This window comes from Rhinopithecus roxellana, chromosome 19, assembly GCF_007565055.1.
Source record: "Rhinopithecus roxellana isolate Shanxi Qingling chromosome 19, ASM756505v1, whole genome shotgun sequence".
In the NCBI taxonomy this organism is placed as follows: Eukaryota; Metazoa; Chordata; class Mammalia; order Primates; family Cercopithecidae; genus Rhinopithecus; species Rhinopithecus roxellana.
In genome coordinates, this window is record NC_044567.1 from 43,073,741 (window position 1) to 43,087,049 (window position 13,309).

Sequence of the window (13,309 nt, forward strand, 5' to 3'; positions counted from 1 at the left end):
ATGTTAGTCAGGCTGATCTCAAACTCCCGACCTCAGGTGATCTGCGCCCCTTGGCCTCCCAAAGTGCTGGGATTACAGGTGTGAGCCACCATGCCTGGCCTGAGACTGTGCATTTAAGATCACCTGAAGTGGCTGCGTGCAGTGGCCTCTGCCTCCCGGGTTCAAGCAAACAAAACGAAAGAGCCCAGGCAACCTAGTGAGACCCTGTTCGGGCTGGGGCGTATCTGCACCCCAGCTATTCCAGAGGCTGAGGCAGGAGGATGGATGGAGGCTGGGAGGTGGATGCTGCACTGAGCAGTGATTGCACCGCTGCCCTCCAGCCTGGGTGACAGAGCCAGACGCCATCCCAAATCAATAAACATAAAAATAAAGGAACCAGTTTGTAGAAAGCGGGAGAGGTTCCCATTGAACTTCAAGCCTTCAGGCTACAGCTGTGGCTGGACAGGTTGGAGCAGCAGGCTGGAGCAGTGGCCATCTTGGCAGGGATCATTGACCCTGATCTATCATCGGGAGGAGGAAGAGCTGATCTCATGCAGGGAGGGCAGGTGGACTACGTGTGGCCTCTGGTGACCTGTTTGGGTGCCAGGTGTTGCTCCCAGGGCCACCTGTAACTGTGAATGTGCGGGAACCCTGACTTGCGAAGGGCGTGGCCACGGCGAGCCTAGGCCCCTCAGGGATGAGAGTTGGGTTCAGGGTACCCAGGGAAACCAGCAGCGTCGGCAGAGGTGATAGCTGAGGAGGAGGGGGGATTTGGAGGAGAGACACAGGATGAGTAGCAGGGGCAGCGCTGTGATCAACAACTGCTGCAAGAGGGGCTGTGTGTTCGACTCACTAGTCTTCTGCGGCTCTATGCAGTACTGAAGAGCAGAAGACAGAAGACACAAAAATTAGCGGGGCATGGTGCTGTGCGTCCATAATCCCAGCTACTCGGGAGGCTGAGACAGGAGAATCGCTTGAACCCGGGAGGTGGAAGTTTCAGTGAGCCTAGATCACGCCATTCCAGTCCAACCTGAGCATTCGAGCGAGACTCTATCTCAGAAAATAAAGACAGAAGCAAAGAGCCCGGCGCGGTGGCCCACATCTGTGATCCCAGCGCTTTGGGAGGCCCAGGCGGGCGGATCGCCTGAGGTCAGGAGCTCGAGACCAGCCTGGCCCACGTGGCGAAAGCCCCCGAAAAATGCAAAAATTAGCCAGGCGTGGCGGCCTACGCCTGTAATCCCAGTTACCCGGGACGCTGACGCAGGAGAATCGCTGGAACCCGGGAGGTAGAGGCTGCAGTGAGCCGAGACCGCGCCACTGCACTCCAGCCTGAGTGACAGAACAAGACTTTGTCTCAAGAAGAAACAAAACAAAACAAAAACAAACAAACAAACAACAACAACAACAGAAAACCTGGGCGCGGTGGCTCACGCCTGTAATCCCAACACTTTGGGAGGCGGCAGCTGGGCAGATCACCAGAGGTAGGGAGTTGGAGACCAGCCTGAGCAACATGGAGAAACCCCGTCTGTACGGAGAGTACAAACTTAGCCGGGCGTGGTGGCGCATGCCTGTAGTCCCAGCTACTCGGGAGGCTGAGGCAGGAGAATCGCTTGAGCCCGGGAGGCGGAGGTTGCGGTGAGCCCAGATCGCGCCATTGGACTCCAGCCTGGGGAACCAGAGCGGAACCTCCGTCAGAAAAAAAAAAAAAAAAAAAATCGTGAGAGTTGTACTCATCCTGTCTTCAAAACCCCATGTGTATTTGACACTTACAGCACAGCTCCATTTCCAGGGCTCCCTAGATCCCTGTGGCTAGCGGCTGCCATAGTACACTGTGCTGGGCAGTAGAATGGGGATGACCAGAGAGGGCGGCGGAGATTGGGATGGCGTGAAATGAGGGAAACACTCGCCGGTGGGAGAAAGCAAAATAGTAAGGGGACACGGAAACATTCAGTAGTCCACGTGAATATCTTGATTATCTCATAATCGAGATAATGTAGGGTCCAGCTCTACCGGGTCTGTGGGTTTTCTCTTCGTGTGCGGAGACGAGAGATCGTAGAAATAAAGACGCAAGACAAAGAGATAGGAAGAAAGAGAGCTGGGCCCGGGGGACCACTGCCACCAAAGCGCGGAGACCGTAGTGGCCCCCAGTGCCTGGACGGGGCGCTGCTACTTATTGTATTCAAGGCAAGGGGGCAGGGTAAGGAGTGTGAGTCATCTCAGATGATTGGTAGGTCACGCGAGTCACGTGTCCACGGGACAGGGGGGCCTTTCCCTTTGTGGTAGCCGAGGTGGAGAGGGAGGATAGCAAACGTCAGCATTTCTTCTATGCACTTCTCAGAAAGATCAAAGACTTTAGTCCTTTTACTAATTCTGCTACTGCTCTCTTCTGAGAACTCAAAAGGAGGAGCCAGGTGTACAGGCGGAACATGAAAGCGAACAAGGAGCGTGACCACTGAAGCACAGCATCACAGGGAGACGTTTAAGCCTCCGGACGACTGCGGGCACGCCTGGCCAATGTCAGGCCTCCCACAAGAGGTGGTGGAGCAGAGCGTTCTCTAACTCCCCTGGAGAAACGGAGATTCCCTTTCCCGGTCTGCTAAGTAACGGGTGCCTTCCCAGGCACTGGCGCTACCGCTACACCAAGGAGCCCTCAAGCGGCTTTTATCTGGGCGTGACCGAGGGCTCACGCTCTTGTCTTCTGGTCACCTCTCGCTGTGTCCCTTCCGCTCCTAACTCTGTATGGCCTGGTTTTTCCTAGGTTATAATAAGAGAACGGAGATTATTGTAATCACAGAACAGAGAGTCATACTACAAGCTAATGACTAATACTGTTCACATATAATCATATCTGTATCCTATTTCTAGTATCACTGTTCTTATTCTAATTATGTTCTTTATTATACTGGGACAGCTTGTGGCTTCAGCCTCTTGCCTCGGCACCTGGCTGCCTTACCGCCCCCATCGCCCCCCTCTTTTACTGACTAGGATCGTCACTGCCATCGTTGCTTGTCGTTGACTTCAGACTTGTCCTCGGACTCCTCGGAGACATCTGCAGACTAAAAGCAGCCAACATAAACATACCGATGTTAATAATGCCAAAGACAACAGTGATCTTCTGAGGGGTTTGACCCGCTTAAAGGGATTTAGATCAGATAACCCTTTGGTTATTCCTTCAAAGGTGTCTGATCTGATCCAGGAATGGTAGTTAAGTGAGCCCGCGAGTCCTCAAAAATTTGTTCTTTAAGTTTTGAGATACCTAACGTTAAGTTATCATCCCAGGCTTTTAAATTTAAGTCTCATGACTTTTTCCAGCTATGCTGATCTTTATTATAAGCATAAGGCCTTACGTAAGAATCAGAAGTATTCCAATCACATTGTAATTGCATGCGGTGTTCCAGACTCATAACTCTATCTCCCAGCCATATCATACTCTGGCGGAGATCATTAATTTGATTAGCCAATTTTTGATCAGCCTGAGCCTGAGAATTCCAGAGTCCAGTGGAGTTTTTCTGCCACGCTTCCACATATTGAGCGGTCTGGACAGAATTGTGGATAGCAAGTCCAGCGGCCGCTGCTGTGGCAGTAACCGCAATTAAGCCTGCAATGACTGCAGTAAGAGTAAAGATGAACCTCTTAGTTGTCTGAAGGGTACGTTTAAGAACTTCATCGACTATGTGAAGAGAGGGAGAAGACTCCCATGGACGGTGTAAGGAGACTGGTGTCCATACCCCCTCCCTAGCCCTCACCAGGAGAATACTTGTTCTGGGATCAAAAGCGGCACCAATACACGTGAAGAGTTTGCAATCATCACATTCTATAGTTTGTCTATTGGCAGTGACATTTATAATTCCAACTAACAGCATATAAGGGGGCTATCCCTTATAGGCTCCTGATAGGTATTACCTCTTCTGACATTGCAGTGACTTTAAATATGGGTATTTTGGTATTGGTGGGAGAGATTTGGCAGGTAGCGTCCCACAGTCTGATTCCCGTCGGGGCCGCAGCTAATTTCCGTAATTCAGGATGTTCTGGGGTAACAATAGGATGAATCGTTTTTGGTCTAGGAGGAACGATTCCTGAGTCCATCCATTTGAATGGGTGAGGAGACACCCGTTCCCTCAACCTGCAGGACTGCCATCCGTCTTGTACGTGATGTATCAAATCATTGAACTCAGAGCATTGGGTATTTTGGCCGGAGTAGTTTTGCCAATAATACCCTCTTGGAGCCCAGTCAATAGCAGCTCCTGTAACTAGGCTTTGTAACACTACGTACGGCTTTTGGAGCATTACAGTCATTCCATGTAATTGAGTTCACTAAACAAGTTCCCTTGGTAGGTTCTCTTGAACAGTCTGGCCGTCCTTTTGCTGTATTCTTTTTGGTGGTGACGGGAACTCTCCATTCCTCATGAGGATTAATTAAGTTCAACAGGTCATGATCTGTAAAGAATTACTACTGAACAGATTATGTACTTCATAGGAATCATTACTGGAGGATGGCACGGTCCACATCCAATTTTGATTAGAGAAAGCCAAGCAGCCAGGTGACATTGCTATGCACAATGGCGGGAATTTATATCCAGTTGACAAATTAAACTGCATACCTTTTTCCTCTGGTTGAGCGGGAAACCTGTCATCGTTAGGGACTGGTGTAAGTGCACTGTGCACTATTATTAGTATACAGGCAGCATTTGCGAAGCTGTTGAATGACCTCGTCATTTTAGTTTGATTTGCAGTTGCAGGCCATTGTCCCATTCCCAGTAACTGGTCAGCTGCAACATTAACAGGAGGCTTAGAGCCTTGATTAAGCCGAACTCGATCCTGGACAGCATCGACCCACCAAGTCCTGAATTGCAACTACTGGGATTTAGATAATACTGATTTTGCTAGAATTTACCAGTCATAAGGCACCAAACTGCTGTTTATCTTCTGCTAGGGCTTTTCATGTGGACCGGACAAAAGGGGAGTTGGTGCCTATATTGCTTCACTGATTCTTTGAAATCTTTGAGGAATTTAGAAGAAAAACTTTCCCAAGAAGCAGGGCGTAGCTGGACCTGGCCTGGAGGAAGAGGATCTGGTTGGACTACTGCCTGGACTGCAGGTATACCTGGAACTGGCTGCGCCGCAGGCAGTTGTGGAGCCTGCTGATTTGCCTGAGGAGCCTGACTGTCAGGCTGCGGAGCTTGAGGAGCCTGAGGAGCCGCGGGCTGAGCCACCCGCTGGGCAGGATCAGCGGGCTGTGGCTGATCCTGTGCCTCAGGGACGGGGGCGGCCGGCGTCGGAGGTTGTAAAATTACAGGAAATTGCCAGGCTTCGGGGTCCCCACATTCCCTTGCCTGAGAGATGGCCCTCATAAGAGGAGTATCATTTTAAGGAATGTATGTGATTTGTTGCTCGTGAGCGGCCATGGTGGTGGCGGCGGCAACCGCAGTGGTGACCGGACCAGAAGCAGAAAAGAAACGAGGGTTTTGAATAGAGGAAGAATTGAGAACCTGTAAGCCAGGTGGAGGCGCGAGTACCTGCTGAGCAGGTCTTTCAGGGGCCTGAAGTCCAGGCTGCCGGCCGTACCTGCAGGACAGGCTTCAAGCGAGCCTGATACTCCGAAGGAGAAGCAGAAGTGAGAGATGGATAACCAGGTTGAGGAGGGATAGGGTTGAGGGCCCCGTTACCGGGCCGAACAGGCGGAAGGTGGAGAGCCCTGCGGCAGGGCTGAACAGAGACAGTGTTGAGAGCCTCATTGGCGGGCTGAACAGGCGGAAGGTGGAGGGCCCTGCGGCAGGGCTGAACAGAGACAGTGTTGAGAGCCTCATTCGCGGGCTGAGAATTGAGAGCCTCTGTACCAGGCTGCATAGAGACGTAGGTTAGAGCCTGTTTTTCAGGCTGTATAGCCTCATTTCCGGGCTGTGTAGATGGAAGGTTGAGGGCCCTGTAGCAGGGCTGAGGAAAGATAGGAGGGTCCGGCCACGACGGCTGTGGATAGTATACTTCGGTTGGATTCTGCTGGTTGGGGGCAAGGACATCATCTGAAAGTTCATCACAAAGCGATGATGGGGGCACGGCAGGCTCTGGTGTGGGTGGCGGGGCCCAAGGAATGTCAGAATGGAGGTCCGTCTGTAGAATCACGGCCTCAATCTGTGCAGTATCCTCAGGGGAAAGAGAACTGAGAATTTCCTCAACCTCCTCAGAGGAGAGGAAAGAGGGATCAGCCTCCACGTTGTCCACCCGAGTCTGCAAGGAGTCTAGGACACAGCGAACCGAAGCCCAGATTGGCCAAATAGTGGGCGGAATAACGCGTCCCCCTTTATGAGCAATTTTAAATTGTCGGCCAATTTCATCCCAATGTTTGAGTTCTAAAGTTCCCTCAGTAGCAAACCAAGGGTAAAGGAGATCTACGACCTCGAACTGGTTTAATTCACGTATTAGTAGAAACTTTTACACCTCCTTCTTTAAGCAGAGTTTTTATAACATTTAAATAAGCCGAGTACTTGGTACTGGCCTGTCCCATGGTGTCCCCGGGATACTCTGAGCGCCCAAGCTTACCACCAAGCTTATTGACCGCAAGCCTCAGGAATCTGTCGTCGGTAGTCCTCCGCTGAGTTCCGCGCTCAAAGTGCACCTTCACACAGCGAGAGAGAAATCCTCGTTGGGTGCCAGAGGTAGGGTCCAGCGCTACGGGGCCTGTGGGTCTTCTCTTCGTGTGTGGACACGAGAGATCGTAGAAATAAAGACACAAGACACAGAGACAGGATGAAAGACAGCTGGGCCCAGGGGACCACTGCCACCAAGCGCGGAGACCGGTAGTGGCCCCGAATGCCTGGACGGGCTGCTATGTATTGTATTCGAGGCAAGGGGGCAGGGTAAGGGGTGTGAGTCATCTCAAATGATTGAGAGGTCACGCGAGTCACGTGTCCACTGGACAGGGGGTCTTTCCCTTGGTGGTAGCCGAGGCGGAGAGGGAGGACGGCATGCATACGTCAGCATTTCTCCTAGGCACTTATCAGAAGGATCAAAGACTTTAGTACTTTTACTAATTCTGCTACTGCTATCTTCTGAGAACTTAAAAGGAGGAGCCAGGTGTACAGGCGCAACATGAAAGTGAACAAGGAGCGTGACCACTGAATGAAGCACAGCATCACAGGGAGACGGTCCAGCCTCCGGAAGTCAGAGGGCAGGCCTGGCTAATGTCAGGCCTCCCACAAGAGGTGCTGGAGCAGAGTGTTCTCCATCTCCCCTGGAGAAAGGGAGATTCCCTTTCCCGGTGTGCTAAGTAACGGGTGCCTTCCCAGGCACTGGCGCTACCGCTAGACCAAGGTCTGCTAAGTAACGGGTGCCTTCCCAGGCACTGGCGCTACCGCTAGACCAAGGTCTGCTAAGTAACGGGTGCCTTCCCAGGCACTGGCGCTACCGCTAGACCAAGGTCTGCTAAGTAACGGGTGCCTTCCCAGGCACTGGCGCTACCGCTAGACCAAGGTCTGCTAAGTAAGGAGGGCCTTCCCAGGCACTGGCGTTACCGCTAGACCAAGGAGCCCTCAAGCGCCCCTTATGCGGGCGTGACCCAGGGCTCACACTCTTGTCTTCTGCTCACCTCTCACCGTGTCCCTCCAGCTGCTAACTCTCTATGGCCCGGTTTTCCCTAGGTTAAAACAACAGAACAGAGATTATTACAGTAATAGAACAAAGAGTAATGCTGCAAACTAATGATTAGTAATAGTCATGTATAGTCATATCTGTATCCTACTTCTGGTATAACTTTTCTTATTCTGATTATTTTCTTTGTTATACTGGAAGAGCTTGTGCCTTCAGTCTCTGGCCTCGGCCCCTGGGTGGCTTGCCGCCCACAAGGTAAGATATATTGCGTTGAACTATAATTTGTATTGATTGCCGAAGGGTTTGGGGCGGGGGGGGGGGCACCCCCTGAAATTCCGCCCTGGAGGAGTGGCCTCACCCTAACCCCGGCCGTGGCTAATAGTAAGGGCCGTCGAGTGAAATAAATGTTGGAGGTAATGCGCCTAAAGCCCTCAGCCCTCAGCTCTCCCCCGAAGTTGGGTTAGGAAGGAGGAAGGGAGAGGTAAACGCTGACCCCGCAGGCGGCAGTCTGTGCCCCGGAGAGAAACTTGATCGCAACCTTGCCGGGGGCCTTGACGCCCATCCTCCCCCAAGAGCACCCCGGCAGTCACCCCTGCCCTCTGGTGTCCTGCCACCCCGAGCCCGACCTTCCCCCTTTACCCCCGCGCGGGGCCAGTAACCTCCTGACTGCGTCTTCTCTGTTTCGGGCTGTCGTGCTCATCACGTTTGCGTCGTTTCTTCGCTCCACAAACGTTTACTGAGCGCCTTCCACACGCCAGGCACCAGACTAGCGCCGGGAAACAGGGATAAGTACTGAGGAGGGGTCCCAGCCCTCAGCGATGGGATTTCAGAGCGGGAGACAAAGGATTGCCCAGAAGGGTGGTGAGTGGAATAGTTGATATACACAACGGGGGTGCGACGAAATACATAGGAGGGCTGCTAGTCACATATGGGGTGGGTGCCGAGGGCCCTTAATTAAGGGAGGCTTCCTGGACGGGTGACACCCAAGCGGAGTCCTGACAGCCTGCGTCAGGAGTAGCCAGGCGAGGAGGAGGTGCAAGGAATCCACGTCCCGAGCAGAGAGGCAGCTTTCCCTGCACAGCACAGGACACGGTCCGTGCACAGAAGCCACAGGAGACGCAGGCACAGGGGCTGGGGAGAATCCTTGCCGGGCCCTCGCCATCCACGCGCCGCCTCCCTCTGCCGGGTGTCTGGTGTCAGCCTCCTGCCCGGCAGAGGAACTCCAGCCCCTGCTCCCGGAAGCCCCTCCAGGCCTTCGGCTTCCCTGACTCGGAACGGGCCCCTCGTCCGGCGGGTACCAGGCCGGTCTCCCCGCCCGCTGGTGACGAAGTAAAGGCCCGGCGCCGCCCGGGCTCCTGCCCTGGGACCTCGTCTTTCTCCAGGGAAACGTGGACCGCTCTCCGCCGAGCGGTCTCTTCCACAGACCCCTCTCGCCTTCGCCGCCAGTCTCCTTCGGTTCTGTCTTTGCGCTGGCTGGATACAAACAAGGAAGTCGCCCCCAGCGGAGCCCCGGCTCCCCGACGCAGAGGCGGCCCCGGGGGCGGAGTCAACCGCGGAGGCCGCGCCCTCCGTGAAAGGGCGGGGTATGCAAATTCGAAATGAAAGCCCGGGAACGCCGGATGCAAGCACGGGTGTAAGATTTCCCTTTTCAAAGGTGGAGAATAAGAAATGAACCCGAGTGTGTAAGGGCGTCCAGAGTGGGGTGGACGAGACAGAGGGGATGGGGCAAGGAGCGAGGCTGGGGCTCTCACCGCGACTTGAATGTGGATGAGAGTGGGACGGTGACGGCGGGCGCGAAGCCGACGGTATCGCTTCTCGGCCTTTTGGCTAAGATCAAGTGTAGTATCTGTTCTTATCAGTTTAATATCTGATACGTCCTCTATCCGAGGACAATATATTAAATGGATTTTTGGAGCAGGGAGATGGAATAGGAGCTTGCTCCGTCCACTCCACGCATCGACCTGGTATTGCAGTACCTCCAGGAACGGTGCACCCCCTACCGGGGATACAAGGCTGTTTGCTAAGAGTAGAGGTTGCGAGAGAGCATCGGCGGGGCGGCTGGACACGCACGAGCATCTGTGATACGCCGGCTTAACTACTCGTTGGAGTACCATGGGGTTTCTCCCCTGCGGGCGGCAGACGGTAGGCCTTGCGGCACGCTTCCGTTTACGCTGTGACTACAGCGCTTTGGGAAGGCTACGTACGACCCCCCGCAGCCGACTGACTACTCCCGACTGACTACTCCTTTGGAGGCCGTTAGATCTCAGCTTGGCAGTCGAGGGGTGGTGACCTTTTAAGGGAATGGGATCCACCCGGAATTGAACTTCCTTCCTTCCTTCCTTCTTCCTTCCTTCTTCCTTCCTTCTTCCTTCCTTCCTTGCTTTCTCTCTCTCTCTCTCTCTCTCTCTCTCTCACTCTCTCTCTGTCCCCAAGTTCTGGGGTACATGTGCAGGACGTGCAGGTTTGGAACCTAGGTGTACGTGTGCCACGGTGCTTTGCTGCACCTATCAACCAGTCATCTAGGTTTGAAGCCCTGCATGCGTTGGGTATTTGTCCTAACGCTCTCTCTCCCCTTGCACCCCACGCCCCGTCAGGGCCCGGTGTGTGATGTTCCCCTCCCTGTGTCCATGTGTTCTCACCGTTCAACTCCCACTTAGGAGTGAGAACATGCGGTGTTTGGGTTTCGGTTCCTGTGTCAGTCTGCTGAGAATGATGCCTTCCAGCTTCATCCACGTTCCTGCAAAGGACATGAACTCATCCTTTTTTATGGCTGCCTAGTAATTCATGGTGTATACGTGCCACGTTTTCCTTATCCAGCCTATATCGTTGATGGGCATTCGAGTTGGTTCCAAGTCTTTGCTACTGTAAATCAACATACGTGTCCACGTGTCTTTCTAGTAGGAACTTCTTCCTCTTCAGCCCGCTGAGTAGCTGGCACTTGAAGGCAGTGCCAACGCACCGGCAACACGCTTCCGGTTTTGCCCAGGAAAAACTGAGGTGCAGGTAATATAAGCCATTTATCAGGGAGCGCACAGGAGCAGAACTCGAGTCCAAGCATCGTGGCTCCACCTGTAGGCTGGAGCCTGGCTCCACCTGGCTCCATCTGTAGGCTCCGTTCTAGGTATGCACATCGTTTACGGGATCAGCCACCGGCAGTTGCCTTGCAACCGTGACGACAGATCTCTGCCGGCTCTTTTGGGTCTCATCCCTGTATCTACAAATTGCATCCCAACATAAAGATCGGAATGTTCCTTTTGCTGACCCAATCTCTCACCCTTTCCAAACTCCAGAAATCTTGTCTGTCCTCCGCAAAACTCCCCCTGCTTCTTTCTCTGAAGGCTGTCGTCAGGCCGGACACACTGGGAGGATCGCCGGAGCCCAGAAGGCCGCAGTGAGGTGAAGTGAGATCTCGCCATTGCACTGCAGCCCCGGCTGCAGAGCCGGAGCCCCGTCTCGAAACCAACCAACCAACCAACCAACCAACCAACAAACAAAACGAAAGAGCCCAGGCAACCTAGTGAGACCCTGTTCGGGCTGGGGCGTATCTGCACCCCAGCTATTCCAGAGGCTGAGGCAGGAGGATGGATGGAGGCTGGGAGGTGGATGCTGCACTGAGCAGTGATTGCACCGCTGCCCTCCAGCCTGGGTGACAGAGCCAGACGCCATCCCAAATCAACAAACATAAAAATAAAGGAAGCAGTTTGTAGAAAGCGGGAGAGGTTCCCATTGAACTTCAAGCCACAGTTGTGGCTGGACAGGTTGGAGCAGTGGCATCTTATTCGGGATCAATGACTCTGATCTATTATCGATAGAAGGTAAAGGATCATTGTGGTCCGCGGAAGACAGGGGTACTCCGTAGGAATTTTCAATACGTTTTAGTTTGGCACGTGTCAATCTTCAGAGTTACATGTAACAGTGAAGGTTCCGTGTTTTCTTGCGTAGGTCCTGCCCCTTCTGTTTACTCATGTTAAGCTCACGGTTCCAAAATTCATTCTCATATGAACAGGTACTCTCTTCTCTACTTTCACATGCTTTTCTTTTTTTAAAATTAGTAACGTTGCATCGGTAAGACTTTTTCTATTTTGCGGGAATATTCACATTCAATGTTAATTCCCATAGCTCCTGGGAGAAGTAGCCATTTTAAATTTGCATGCCCCGCCCTAGTGATCCGGAGCTCTCTCCTCCCTGTCCGCCCGTCAGCCACTGAAAAGAAACGCCCTTGTAAATCACCACCACCGCGGGAATGCGTTCTCCTCTTCATTGCTCTTCAACAGGAAAAGCTTAGGACTAAAGAGAGGAAGAGTTCTGTGAGACTTTTCTTTCCATCTCTCTGTCTTTCTTTTTTTTTTTTCTTTGTTTTCCGTTTTCTTTTCTTTTTTTTTTTTTTTTTTTTTGAGACGGAGTTTTGCCCTTGATTCTTATGTTTCAGTGCAGTGGCGCCATCTCCACTCACTGCAACCTCCGCCTCCCGGCTTCGAGCGATTCTCCTGCCTCAGTCTCTGGAGCAGCTGGAATTACAGGCCTGCACCACCACCCCCAGGTAAGTTTATATTTTTATAGAGAAACTGGTGTTGCGCCATGTTAGGCAGGCTGGTCTCGGACTCAGGTGATGTGCCTGCCTTGTCCTCCCAAAGTGCTGGGATTACAGGCCTGAGCCACTGTGCCTGGTGGTTACAGAATTTTTTTTTTATTTTCTTGCTTTTTTTTTTTCTGGACGGAGTTTCGCTCCTATTGCCCAGGCTGGAGTGCAATGGCCGAATCTCGGCTAACCCCAACATCCGCCTCCCGGGTTTCAAGCAATTCTCCTGCCTCGGCCTCCCGAGAAGCTGGGATTACAGGCATGTGCCACCACGCTTGGCTAATTTTGTATTTTTAGGAGAGACAGGGTTTCTCCATGTTCATTAGGCTGATCTCAAACTCCTGCCCTCAGGTGATCCTCCCGCCTCAGCCTCCCAAAGTGTTGAGATTACAGGCGTGAGCCACTGCGCGTGGCGGTTACAGAATTTCTAAGCAGCAAAGCATTCAAGAGGTGACTTGGGTGTTAAAAGCATACAGGTTTTTCTTGTTGTTGCTGCTGTTGTTTTTATTTTTTTGAGACAGTCTCGCTCTGTCGCCCAGGCTGGCATGCAGTGGCAAGGTCTCGGCTCACGGCAACCTCTGCCTCTCGGGTTCAAGTGATTCTCATGCCTCAAGTCTCCTGAGTAGCTGGGATTACAGGTGCCTGCCACCCCACCCAGCTAATTTTTGTCTTTTTATTAGAGATGGGGTTTCACCATGTAGGCCAGGCTGGTCTCAAACTCCTGATGTCAGGTGATCAGCCTGCCTCAGCCTCCCAAAGTGGTGGGATTACAGGCATCAGCTATCGTGCCCAGTGGCATTCAGTTGTTTTTTTTTTTTTTTTTTTTTTTTTTTTTTTTTTTATGATGGAGTCTCGCTGTGTCGCCCAGGCTGGAGTGCAGTGGCACAATCTCAGCTCACTGCAATCTTCATCTCCCGGGTTCAAACAATTCTCCCACCTCAGCCTCCCACGTAGCTGGGACCACAGGCGCCTGCCACCACGCCAGGCTAATTTTTGTATTTTTAGTAGAGATAGGATTTCACCATATTGGCCAGGCTGGTCTCAAACTCCTGACGTCGTGATCTGCCTGCCTAGGCTTCCCAGAGTGCTGGGATTACAGGCATGAGCCACAGCATCTGGCCAGCATTCAGTTGTGAAAGTGAAACAAGCCAGGAGCAGTGATTCATG

The 13,309-nt window shown here is 52.7% G+C and overlaps 1 protein-coding gene and 1 non-coding gene across 16 annotated transcripts; one reads left to right on the forward strand and one right to left on the reverse strand.

The window, feature by feature from the left end:
• Positions 1-2,059: 2,059 nt before the first annotated feature.
• On the reverse strand, positions 2,060-11,205 carry LOC115894791. 15 transcript variants are annotated; one of them, XM_030923132.1, is made up of 3 exons: positions 8,223-11,205; positions 7,562-7,609; positions 2,060-6,667 (listed from the first exon to the last, which is right to left on the reverse strand). In XM_030923132.1, the coding sequence occupies exon 1, from the start codon at positions 9,675-9,677 to the stop codon at positions 8,760-8,762; it is 918 nt and encodes a 305-aa protein (XP_030778992.1). In that variant the 5' UTR covers positions 9,678-11,205; the 3' UTR covers positions 2,060-6,667; positions 7,562-7,609; positions 8,223-8,759. The 15 variants fall into 15 exon arrangements, with proteins under 15 accessions (XP_030778992.1, XP_030778996.1, XP_030778987.1 ...); XM_030923136.1 differs by having other exon boundaries at positions 2,060-6,969; XM_030923127.1 differs by having other exon boundaries at positions 8,203-11,205.
• Positions 9,371-9,561, forward strand: LOC115895062. Its single transcript, XR_004055265.1, has one exon. It is a non-coding gene; the product is annotated as a U2 spliceosomal RNA (small nuclear RNA).
• Positions 11,206-13,309: the final 2,104 nt, after the last annotated feature.

Coding starts and splice junctions, on each gene's coding strand:
- LOC115894791 (XM_030923132.1), bottom strand. CDS start 9,677: ATGGTACTCCAACGAGTAGTTAAGCCGGCGTATCACAGATGCTCGTGC.